This window comes from Mirounga leonina, unplaced genomic scaffold (genome assembly GCF_011800145.1).
Source record: "Mirounga leonina isolate KUSES-001 unplaced genomic scaffold, KU_Mleo_1.0 Mir_126, whole genome shotgun sequence".
NCBI classification, from domain to species: Eukaryota; Metazoa; Chordata; class Mammalia; order Carnivora; family Phocidae; genus Mirounga; species Mirounga leonina.
The window spans coordinates 24,087,090-24,099,087 of NW_023270314.1; the positions used below are offsets into that span (position 1 = coordinate 24,087,090).

Sequence of the window (11,998 nt, forward strand, 5' to 3'; positions counted from 1 at the left end):
GGCTGTGGGGCAGTCCCACTAGGGAGGGAAGGAGCGGGGTAGGTGGGTTGGGGCCCTCGACGAAAACCGACTGATGTAACTCAGGCAGTTTCTTGTTGCCGAGTTCAAAACTCAATCCCAACAACATGAAACTACCTAAGCCACAGATCAGCTGAGCGAGCAGGGCGGGAGATTCGGCTTTGCATCTATCGGGAGGAGAAGGGAAGGGGGTTGGGGAAGGAAGAAATTCAGCCCCGTCCCCCTTTCCGCCCCCACAACCTCCCTAAGGACTAGAGAGTAGACTTTGGGTGGCTGGGTGGGTAGGGGGTCTGACTGCCTCAACAGCGTCTGGTCTAAGCAAATTGCTCAGGGAAGCTCTGGTGAAATGGGACCTCCAGCTGCCAAACCCCCGCCCCGCCCCCAGCACCACAGTGGAGTTATTCCCCTGCCTCTGGCCCTGGCCCTGGGGGAAGCTGGAGTGTCCTTCCACTCTTGAGCTGGGTCCCCTGTCTTGTCCATCTGGCTCTCCTGCGCTCTCCTCCTGGATTCCCTCTGATCCTCTCCCTCTCTCAGCTCTGCTTTGCTTCCCTGCCTCTATGGGTGGCCGGGTGGCCAAACCAAGGAGTCTGTGCTTCAGACCCTCTTCCCATCAGGCCACTTGCCTGGCAAAGCCCCGCGGCCAGGGAGCGTGGGGACTGAGAGCCTGAATAAGGCTCAGATCCAAACCAGCAGAAAGCAGGAAACCTAAGCTTCAAGCTCTAGCCCTCTCAAGCCCACCCTCCCTCTTCTTCCCCCAACAGACGACCAGACCGAGCGACATCTAGATCCATGCGTCGACCTCGAGGCAACCCTAAGTGCCCGCGCAGAGAAAGAAGCCAAAAACCACCGATTTACCCCTTTAACCGCCGAACCCCACGGCAGCGGGTCGGGGAGGGGAGGAGAAGGAGCTCCCGGCCACTGCCCTCCGCTGCGAGCGGCCACAAGGCAAGCCTGGGCTCTCAGCAGGCTCGGACACCCGAAACACCTTCCTCCCTGTTGTGCCCGCTGCCCGCCGGGCACCTGGGGATGCCGCTGGTCCCCACTCCGCCGCCAAGAGAAGAACAAGAAACCGCTTCTCTTACCTTGTCGCCGCCTCCTCCTCCTGCCTCCGCCCGGGCTTCTGCTGCTGCTGTCGAGGTGGGGGGGGTGGCTGAGCTCCTCGTCCCCCTCCGGCGGTTAAGTTTATTCCTCTCTTTGGATAGGTGGGGGGCTCTTGGGGTTCCCCCAGCCGCGGTGGGGTGCGCCTGGCCCAGCACCCCAGGCAATCAGATCCGTCTGCTCCTCAAGATTGCAGTTTGCTCTCTGCCTCTTTCCCTCCTCCAGTCACCTTTAAATGCATCTTTTACTGCAGCACCACATTATATTTGCAGATCATAAAATCCACCTCTCGCGCGCACCAAGACCGTCCTGACATTACTGTTTTATGACCTTGACTTATTGTGGTCACCTGGATAATATTTAAATCAACGTTATGGTCTCTCACTTACATTAAACCCGCCAAGAGACATTCTAGAAAGGCTCTAGGAGATGAGTCGAACACAAAACACACACATCCACACACTCAGTCTCTTTTGGGGTGGGGGTGTTGCTAAAAAACACTTAAAAACAAAAAACCACCCATTTGAACATTACGATTCTGGAAATTTATTAGGATTTTCTTTTCCATTAAGGAAGCTACATGCAAAAGATACAACATACAGAATATCTTTAAATAACACAACTCCCAGACAGGGACAGGGCGATATTTAAAGGGGGAGGGGCAGTCTGTCTTTGCTTCACTATGTTCTATTTTTAATTTTTAAAATTTTTTGTATTCCTCTGGATGGAATTTCTGAGGTGTCAGTGGCGGGGGGAATGTGTGGGGTCTTGGGAGGATGGGAGAAAAGCAGAAAGCAGTACAAATACGAGACTTCAAGCAGATTCTCAGAGCAACTGGGAGGTAAAGACACGGAGAGGGTTTGGTGGAGGCGCTGGGCGCTAGGACAAACACACAAACACTAGCTGAACTTTCCAAAACGTCTATTATCCTAAGGAGGAAATGCAGCAAGGAAGGAGCGATTCTGACTGTGCTCTGCGAGATTACAGACCTTCTCCGGTTGATTTTTTTTCCTCTTTTTCCCCCTATGATCGGGTGGATTCGACCTTAACTTTGCATGGAGGACAGGATGGTGTGTGTGAGTGCGTGGGTGAGTGAGGGGTTGACACACACACCAGCCACACTCCCACCCTCATCTATGCGGGCACACCACACCCCACACCCCGGCACCCCATTTCTCATGCTTGAGGTGGATGCATCTTCGCAGCACGAACCATAGGTCCCTTGGAAGGAGAGTCTGAGGTCTTTGCCTTTTTTTGCAGGCGCGTTGCATTTATACTCAGGGAGGAAAAAAAAATATACCACCAGGCACAAAGGGAGGAGGGGCGGGGAGAGGAAGGAGTAGGGAGAGAGGGGAGGGGGAGGGGAGGCCGCGCGCTCAGGTGAAATTAAAATTGGAGGTCAGTTCCCGGATCCGATTCTCTCGGTTCATTTTCTTGAGTTTCATTCTGCGATTTTGAAACCAGATTTTGACTTGTCTGTCTGTAAGGTTAATGGTCTTGCTAATCTCCAGGCGGCGCTCTCGCGTCAAATACATATTGAACAGAAATTCTTTCTCCAATTCCAGCGTCTGGTGTTTAGTATAGGGGCACCTCTTCTTCCTTCCGCTCTTTGCTGTCAGCCAATTTCCTGTGGTGTTTTCTGCCTTTATCTCCTCTGTTAAAAATAACATTATTTACATAAGTATCCCTCGAAGAGGCAAACCCTCACAGCATGCTGCAGCCTTGGCCGGCCTGCTGTGGGGGCGGCTCAGGGAGCACAGGGGAGCTGTTCTCACCCCACAGGCCTGGCTGGTGGAGTCCTCTTGGGCTCAGGGCTCTTAGAATTTCTTTGGGGTCTAGACTTACATGGGGAAAGACAGAAAGCTCTTGCCTCCAAAGCATTTATTAATTAAATGACCCAAATCCACCTTGACCTAGCAGATTCTGAGTACTCCCACTCTCCCTCAGCTTCCTGACCCTGGCGGGCGCTCTCAACCTCACCAGGCCCTCCCTCCTCTCTGTTCCATTCCAGTTCTGGAAAAATCCAACTAGAAGGAAAAGCGCTTCCCAGGCCCCAGGCGGGGTTGCAGAGTGCACCCTGCTGCCTAGAGCAATTCCCAGAGAGTTTTGACCCCTTTCAACTCAGTGGAGGGACAGAGGGACGTGGCCTTAGTCCCTATGGCCAGAGGCCATTGCAGTTGTCCCTGTACCAGACCCCCAGCCCTTGTTCCCACCTGAAGTGCCACAGAGCAACTCTGCCCCTTTCAATCTCCCGTTGCCAGTTCTTCCTCTCCTGGCCATTTCCCCCAGGTGTGAGTGGCTGAAGCCGGGTTGCTTGTGAAGGCAGCGGAGGTCAGGGGCAACAGCTCTGGGGCATGCTGAGGGGTCCTCAGACAACTGCCCTAGCCATAGGACCTAAGGTCAAGGGAGAGAGATATCCTGAGGAAATGCAGCCTCCTGGAAATCTCCATCTAGTCTCTATAGATATGAATGCCTGTATGTACATGTATATTCCTGTAGAGATACACACTCCTACACAAATGTACACACACACATCTGTACACATGTGTCTATTGATAGAAGGAGATGCTATAGATTTAGTGTGTATTTCCCATTATCTTATTGACAGCTTCTCTCCCTGGTACACATTCTTGCTGAAATGGACCAGCCTTGCTCCTCAAGCAGCAGGAGAACCCTTGGCCATCCTTTCTACGAAAAAAACCCCAGAGTCCAGAGACCCAAGAAGGGCACCCTGCAAAGGTGGCTGCTGGTGGCTCTATACTCTATCTCCCGCCTTTGCCAAAAGGAACTGCCAGACTCCTGGATCTCATCTTGATGGGGAGTGAGGCAGGGGCCCTAGGGGAACCGAGAGGCACCAGGGAAAAAAAAAGGCAAAGTTGAGGCTGTAGTTTAAGACATCTGAATCTTCTTACTTCTGCTCCCGCCTCTGCACCTGCAGCCTCTTGCCAAATTGTTTAAAGGTTCTCATTTTCTCATTGGGGTTGTTGGGTTTTGGGGGAAGGGAGAAATTACAAATTGGGAAGTCTGGCCAAAAACCCTCTTGCCTCTGGCCTGGTGGAGACACCATATGGGGGGGGGGAGTGGAGGCAAGAAGGGCACAGGCAAAGTGCAGACCGAGAGGGATTAGTTGGGGTGGAAGGGCTTAGGTTGTTGTGAGGAGGGCAGGGGAGAAAGGGGAGTCTACCGGAATGGGGGCAGTTCGTGTTGGGAGGTAGGCTTGTTAACCTTGACTTTGCTTTTGGTGGGGCTAGGACACAGCTTTTCCTACCCTAGAATTCTTTCCCAACAAAGCTCAGGGTCTGGGGAGAGGGCACAAAACTAAGCTTTCCTGCTGCACATGTGTCACAGGGAAGCTTCGTGGGTGTGGGTAGCTCACTCCCTCCTTCAGCCTTGTGAACACACCCGTGCTCATCTTCTGGCTGGGCTCTCTATGGGCTGATTTGCCAAGGCCACCTTTGCAAAGGAGACCCAAGAGAGCAAGGCTCTGCCCTTGCCCGCCAAAACAGTGCGTGTGTGTGTGTGTGTGTGTGTGTGTGTGTGTGAGCGGGCATGCGTGAGTGTGCGCGAAGCATGCGAGAGGCGTGTGTGTGTGTGACACAGGTCGCCGCCAGGCACGCGTGTGCGCCGCATCCATATACAAAGCGCCACAAGATCCAGGCCACCCCCAGTCTGCTCAGCTCTCAGGATCTCATCTGCCTCTACATCCAACGAGCCCCACTTATATACAGCCTCCAGTAGTCAGTGCCATGGGAAACAGGTTTATTCCTCTCCTCCCAGTTGGGCCTTTCTGGATGCTTTTTGCTCCAACTTTTCAGGGAAAGTCGGTCCCCTCAGGCTCCCTCCACTGCTCCCGTTTCCTCCACATTCTTTCTCCAGGCGTCAGAGAAAGGTCCTGGAGGCCCCCAGTTCCTGCCACAGAAATGAATCTTGAACCCTGAGCTTGAACTCTGGCTAGGCTTTCTCTTTCCAGGCAAAATCACAATGAAATCCAACTAAAGCAACACTCCCTTTCAGGAGAAAACCGCTTGCCACGCACACAGAAATTTCCCAACCACTCATTTGTAAGCTGCTTTGGGCAAAGAACGAAAAAATATTTTTTTAATTTAACTAGAAAAAGAAAAAGAAGAAGAAATTTAACAGGGGAGACAAGAAACTTACAACATTCCAAATGCCCTGTTCCAACGCCGATCCCAAGCCAGGCGTCTGGGGGAGGGAGGGCCGTGGCAGGCAGCCCATCACCTCCACCTCTTTCCACCCCAGCCCCCGCTGCCCGAGGCCCCCCGGCCGAGCCCAAACCGCAGGAGCCCACACCACACACGCAAATCAGACCCACAAACAACAAATCGCGCTTCGAAGGAAACAATTTTCTACTGGGAAAACGCAGTAAAGAGAAATCCCCCTTCTCCCAAGCCTTCCCTAGTCCCTGGCCCAAGATCGCCATTTTAAGCTTTTTGCAAGCTTCTGACCCGAACGAGGGACATCAGCTCCCCAAGTCACCACCATAGAGCAAGCAAACCAAAGCCAGCAAGCGCCCGGGAGCCGTCATCAGCCCTGGGCAGCAGCAGGCGCCCGCAGGCTGCCCGCGGTGCGCACCCCTCCCGGGTCTCGGCGCCCCCCGGCCGCTGCCGGCCCGGCCCCTCCACTCTGCCGCTTACCTTCCTTAGCCAAATGACGCGCCACCAGCCTGGCGCTCAGCAGACACGAGTCGCAAGCAGGGATCGCATTCCCTGGACTGTCCAGGGCCTCCTCGGCCCAACCCTCCCCGCTGCCCCAGCCCCGGCCACGCAGACCAAGTGTCCGAGCGTCCCAGCCGGGCCGCCGCGGCCCAGGCAGCCTTACCTTTCGCTTCGTTATCCGAGGTGTCTGGGCTGGAGTCCGCGGTTTTGGCCCGCTCCTTTTCTCTCTCCAAGGGGCTGCCTTTTGGGCCCGCCAGGCTCTGCTCGGTCTTGATCTCACTGGGGCTAGGGGTCTGGCTGTCGGACTTGGGGGTCTCAGGGAAACTCACTTTGCCCCCGAGCTGGGGCGACTCCAGATGTTCGGCGCGCGGGTTGAGACCGGCCCGCTGCTCAAAAGGGGCTTCGAAGTCGTTGGCCCCGGCACAGTGGGGCGGCTTGTCCAGCGCGGAGTAGCTCGGGCTGGCGCGGTAGTAGCTGGGCACGGGCACCTCGTGCTCCCCGAGGCAGGACTCCTGCAGGGGGTGGGAGTAGAGAGCTGCCTCGGGGCCACTTTTCGCCCGCTTCTCTGCGCTGTACATGCAGCAGACATTCTCCTCCTTGACACTAGGTGGGTAGGAGCAGGAGGACAGCGGCCTGCCAACAGGTTGTTCCAGGCGGTAGGTGGCTTTGGGGTCGCCCCAGGAGTCCAGCTGCGAGAGGTAGGACGGGTAGGTGTTGAGGGCGAGGTTGGGACTGCTGCCCTCGTCCCTCTTGGAGAGCGAGGGCGCGAGCCCGCAGCCCCTCATCACCCCGCAGTTGAAGTCACTCCCAGATTGCATATACATGCCTGCGCTCCGGCTATAGCGCTCTCCTCCGCCCGGCGCAGCCAAGGGCTCAGCGTACGAGTTCGGAGTTACATTGCGAGGGCATGTCATTTTCAGAGAGAGGGGTTTTTAAGGAGCAATACTACAGCGGAGGAGCTGACATCTTTTTTTTTCCCCATCCGGGAGGGGGGGCGGTTGGAGGGGCGGGAGGGAAAAGAAGGGGGGGGGAATATCAGCTCCATAATTATCCGCGCATTCGGTCCTCACCATGTGACGGCTAGACCAATGGGATTTGAAAATGGCCTTGATGATTCAGACGGCCGTGACGTCAGCGGGGTCAAGTTGTCGGCAGGCGGAGCGCGCAGCGTGGAGTAACAGCGCCACCTAGCAGCCGCCTCGGGGTAGGGGCGCCGGAACCCTTCCCCGCGAACAAAGGAAGCGCCCCCGGGGCGGCAGGGGCAGGAGAGGGGTGGAGGTGGGTGGGGGGGGTTCTAGGGAGAATGGGGTTTGTTTATCCGGGAACCAGCCTGTAACTGTTGGGGAGAGTGGGGCGGAGAGGGGGACATGCCGGAGAGAGGGAGAGAGCAAGGCAACTCGGGACTCAAAACAGTCAAATTCAAATTAAAAGGTCAAGACACGATTCAGGTACTTCTTCCCTTCTCTTTTACCTCTTCTTTTCCTCTCCTTGGCCCTCGCCCCCGCTTCTTCCCTTGGGATGGGTGTGGGGTGAGGTTCGGAGGGTGGGGAGGGCTCCAGTGGGCAGAGAAAGGGAGGAAAAAGTTAAGGAATCCCAAACAGAACTAAACTTTCTGCTCTCCTGCGTCCGGGTTCGCCGGGCTTGCCCTGGGAGCTCAGTTCGGGGACCTCCCTTCATGGAAGCTAGTTGAGTTACAAGTTCCCTGTGAGGGTTGAGGGGGGAATCTCCAGGGTCTGGAATGGACGAGGGAGGGGGTCACCATCACTTCAGGGCTGCTCCAGGAGGTTAAAGGAGGTTTCCAGTGGATCTAGGGGTCGAGGAAGGAGGAAGCCAGAGACCAGAGGCGCCGGCTCCCCGACCCGGGAATGCAGTCTGGGCCTGGCAGTGGGCGGCTCCTGGGTCACCATCTCAGGGGCTTGGAAGGCTTTGGCCTTGGAGTCGGTTCGGCTTTTTTGCTCCAGGCCTTGGCGGCCCTTGCTTTCCAATTGACCTTGCCCCCACTAAAACAGGGAATATTCCCAGAGAGGAAGAGGGAACCTGCAGGGCCTCGGCTGGTTTGTGGGAGTCACGTATCACACGGGAAACTAGGACACCAGATGTGACAAAATCCGACCCGGAGCAGTGTCCTTTACAGAGCGAACGAGCTGGGGAGCATTTGTGAATGGAGAAGAGGAACAAGCGTGTTTGTGTGGTTTTTATTATTTTTTTAAAAAGAAAAACGAGAAATAAGGGACAAGGTATGTTTTAAATAGTTCTTTCCGTTTCTCCATCTCCTTTCTCCCAAAGCGAACTAAACTCTCCACCCCTTCCTCAGGAAACGGAATCTGGAAAATAACTTGTCTTTCCGGTCGCCCCGCATTTTCCCATGGAGGAAGCCTCGGGTTTCGATTTTCCAAAGGGCTGGAGCCTGGCCAGAAAAGGACCGGTGCTCCGGGCACCCTGGCGTGGAGGAGTGCGGAGGCTGGATTGCTTCTAGAGAGGCCCAAGCCCGCGGCCGCTAGAAAAGGATTTCGGAAGGAAATCCACAGAACTCCCTCATCCAGGGGGCAAGAGATGAGGCACGGGGATCCGTGGGCCCTGGGAACACTGGCAGAAAATGTGTAATGTGTGACTCGCTTGCAGGGCCAGCCAGGGGAAATTAGAAATGGTTTTGTGTTTTCATTTGCAGGGGTCACCGTGGGCTCGGCACAGGGGTTGGCCGGAGCAAGGTTAGGCTGTTTAGGCCCCAGACAAGACTTGGGACAACCCGGGCAGCCGTCAATCCAGGGAGCCATTTGTCCCACCTCCCACCCCGCGGGAAACGGCAGAGACTTTATGGCCACTCTGTTTGTATTATCTGCATAAGTCTTTCCCCACCAGTTTGATCGAAACTGTTCGCTTTTACGAGGACCCAACGAAAATTCCCCATCATATTTATCAGCCGGGGATAAAAATTTAGTATGGGAACTGATATTTCCTCATTTATGGGGCGATGAAATTAAAGACCAAAGCAATTGAGAATTATATGGCTTTGGGGGGTTCCCTCCCCCCTCTTTCACATCTCCTTTATTTTCCCGCCTGGTGTTCCTGTCCGTGGAGTTTGGCATCCCAGTCCCCTGCCCTTGCCCCCTGTTCGGGGGTCTGCTGGGCCCTCCCTTCCACACCCAGGTACCGCTTGGTCAACCCTAGCTTTTCCTGACTTCTCTCGGTGTTAGCAGCTGGCGGCCGGGCCAGGGCTCCTGGAGCCTCTGCCGGGCCAGGCTGGGATCTGGCTGGGGGGGTGGAAGATTGCCAAGAGTCTCCTCACAGGGGAAGGATCTGAGCCTAGACTGGGAGGGGGCGAGGGCGGTGGCGGAGGGTGAAAAAGACAAACTCCAGATTACCTCTCAAAAAACAGCAAGCCCCAAGACTTAAGCTGGAGAACCAACAGGAGAGGAGCAGAGTCCCTCCGCCTCAGGGCTTGTCTCTCCTTACCAGCCCGACCCCCATCCCAAACTCACTCCTTACCTCAGTTCTGGGAGGGGTTGGAGCGGCTTCAGAATTCTTCTTATTAATGGAAATAATCCCCCCGGGAGAAGGAGCCTCCCGCCTGGGCTCTCACCTCCTCACAAGAACGAATAGTGTTTAAAGTTGAAATAATTAGAAGTATGATAAACACGGCCCATTAATGAAAAAAGAAATCAAATTCATCAGCCTAAGTGGGACCCCCGGTGGGACAAATGTTTGCTTCTAATTACGCAGGATAAACGCAAACCCGGAGCTGTTAAACAAGACCCCGAGCGGAGAGCGGACGCAGACTTGAATAACTTGGGGTTTTGCAGACTTTGGGATTCCGCCGCAGTGGAGGCGAAAGAGAGGAAGACGTGAGGGTGAGGACAGGGGGCGAGGGGAGCATTTGAGTGGGTCCAGGAAAGTACAGTCGGATGTGGGTCCCAGCCCTGCCCCCTTGGGCTCGGTCTTTCCCGAGGCCACGAGCAAAGGCCGTTTCCATCCTATTGTCCCGGCCTGGCGTTCAAAGGCACTCGGGCTGCCACGGCCATCCCGCCTGCTGCCGCTGCCAGGCACCCACCGGTCCTACCCCACAGAGCCAAGACCCTCAGGCCCGCGCCCCTGAGGAACTGGGTTGGGGTCAAGAGAAGTCTGTATGGCTACTCTCAGCCTGTTAAACCATTTTCCCAACTTTCTGGGAGTGCTGAGAGACCTGTGCTTATGCCTGGCTCCGGGGGTCCCCTTCTTGCCTCAACTTGGGGCTGTGAAAATCCAGGGGCGGCAGGCCAGACCAGGGCTGCACCTACATCTTGACCAATCCCACCCACCCCAAGTGTCCTGGCACTCTTCCTGCTACCCCGAACCTGGAAGAACAGCAGAGACGGGGGACTGGGCCTCCTGCTGCCTGTAGAACTGTGAGCCAGAGAGCGGAGGTGGGTGCCCCTTGCTCGCTTCTTGCATATTCCAGGAAGATCTCTTGCATATTCCAGGAAGATCGGTGGTTCCAGAGGGCAGGCCGAGGGCTGGGGCACTAGGGGTCCCCATGTGAAAACAGAAGAAGGAAAATATAGTGCTCAACGAACAGAAAGGAACCACGGCTGTTACCCTGGTGCCAACCCTCAACGTGCCCCCAGAAACACCCCGAGTTTTCCAAGGAAAGTGAGAGTTTCCCCAACAGGTTAAAGAAATCGTCTGGGAAATTCCAAAGGTGGAGTGAAAAAAAGGAAGAGCGTCTTTCCCTTTGGGGTAAAATAATAAAATAAAATAATAGTAAAGTTGGTGTATTGAAATCTATCTCTTCAAGTGAAATGGAAAATAAAATCACACCAGCGGGGAAAGTTGCAGGCGTTTTTCCTCTTGTTTTGGAGGCCCAGAAAAATTATTCTCAACCCAAAACTTGAAGGAAAATTTTGCTTTTCTCCTTCACTAACACCGGGCTCTGCCCGGACTGAGTTGGGAGCAGGGAAATACCAGGCAAACTGCAGAATGCTCAGAAGCCCAACAGAGAGATTTTCAAACAGGTACAAGAGAGACATGGGAGACCCAGGACCCTTGGAGGGCCTCTGGTCTACTCCGGATCTCGCAGCCTCCCTGGAAGCCCCGCCATCAGAGTCCCTCTCACATCTGGACGCTGTACACATTTGCCCCTAGATGCTACGGAATTTACTGTTTCCGTACTTGTCTAACTTGCGCTTCATTGTGGGCACACAGCCACAAATATTCACCTTTACCTAAGAGACGTGCTCCCCACGATCCCCGCATCCTGAAGTCTGATAAACCTGCGCCAGCCCAACTCCATTCTTGTCCCGCCGAAGGGCGGCCAGTTATTTAACTTTGCCTCCTGAATTGAAACCAGACAGCAAACACTTCGGAAAGAAGCTCTGAGAGAAGGAAACAGATGGGAGGATGTCTTGGTGGGGGGAAGCCTGGCCCCCCACTTTAGTGATTTGCTCCCAAGTTGCCCCAGTAGATTGGGTTTCCAGTGGGGAGTCAGGGCTGTGGTTGGGCTGGCTGGCTTCGGAGAAAACCCCCGCTCCTCCCTTACCGGCTAAATGCCTTTTCGAAGATCCATTTTGCATCTTTTTTCCCTCTTTCTCTCTTTCTTTTTTCTCTCTCTCTTCCTTCCTTCCTTTTTTTCTTCATCCTTCTTTCTCTGTATTTGCTTCTTTCTCTTTCTCTTTCCTTCTCTCTTTTCCTGCAGTTCATTTTTCCCTTCATTTTTTCCCCTGATCTTTTCTCTTTTTTAATTCATTGTTTTCTTCATTTCCTTCTTCCTTTTTTCTTTAGGACACAATTTATTCTTGGCTCTTTTCTTTCCTCCTCACTGCTTTCCTTCCCCCTTGACTTTTGGTCCCCCCTAGCCTTTCTTGTTTTTCTCTGTTGTGCAGAGCTCAGGGAGGAGAAAGCCCCAGGCTCGGGTGCATCTCTCTGCAGCCTCACTGCTCAGGCTTGGAGTTGACCTTCTCCGGCCTTCAGCCTTAATAACTCGGCTCCTCACAAGGCGAAGTGTAGGCCTGCAGTGGCCGACGGCCAGGCCTCAGCAGTTGCCATCAGAGGGAAGGAAAACCTGGCGCGGGGGCACATTCCTACCGGCCCCAATGGCTCCCTGAGGCATCCGGTCCCAGGGCTCAGGTACCTTCGGTCCCATTACCTCCAAGGAGGCTTGTCCCCCAGGCCTGTCTTTGGAGAAGTTGCTCCATCTTTGTCCTGGCCTCCAGAGCTGAACATTAAAATAGGCT

The 11,998-nt window shown here is 54.7% G+C and overlaps 1 protein-coding gene and 1 long non-coding RNA gene across 2 annotated transcripts; one reads left to right on the forward strand and one right to left on the reverse strand.

Moving 5' to 3' along the window:
* Positions 1-1,646: 1,646 nt before the first annotated feature.
* On the reverse strand, positions 1,647-6,797 carry HOXC10 (homeobox C10). The gene is made up of 2 exons (XM_035002506.1): positions 5,956-6,797; positions 1,647-2,770 (listed from the first exon to the last, which is right to left on the reverse strand). The coding sequence occupies exons 1-2, from the start codon at positions 6,704-6,706 to the stop codon at positions 2,493-2,495; spliced, it is 1,029 nt and encodes a 342-aa protein (XP_034858397.1). The 5' UTR covers positions 6,707-6,797; the 3' UTR covers positions 1,647-2,492.
* Positions 6,798-7,098: 301 nt separating this feature from the next.
* On the forward strand, positions 7,099-10,552 carry LOC118008777. Its single transcript, XR_004678750.1, has 5 exons — positions 7,099-7,240; positions 7,802-8,029; positions 8,107-8,939; positions 9,513-9,640; positions 10,250-10,552. It is a non-coding gene; the product is annotated as an uncharacterized LOC118008777 (long non-coding RNA).
* Positions 10,553-11,998: the final 1,446 nt, after the last annotated feature.

Bases quoted from the DNA above. Each gene is read 5' to 3' on its own strand.
- HOXC10 (XM_035002506.1), bottom strand. From the start codon at position 6,706: ATGACATGCCCTCGCAATGTAACTCCGAACTCGTACGCTGAGCCCTTG. The intron at 2,771-5,955 runs GTAAGGCTGCCT...TATTTTTAACAG, and splicing joins CTCGGATAACGAAGCGAAAG to AGGAGATAAAGGCAGAAAAC.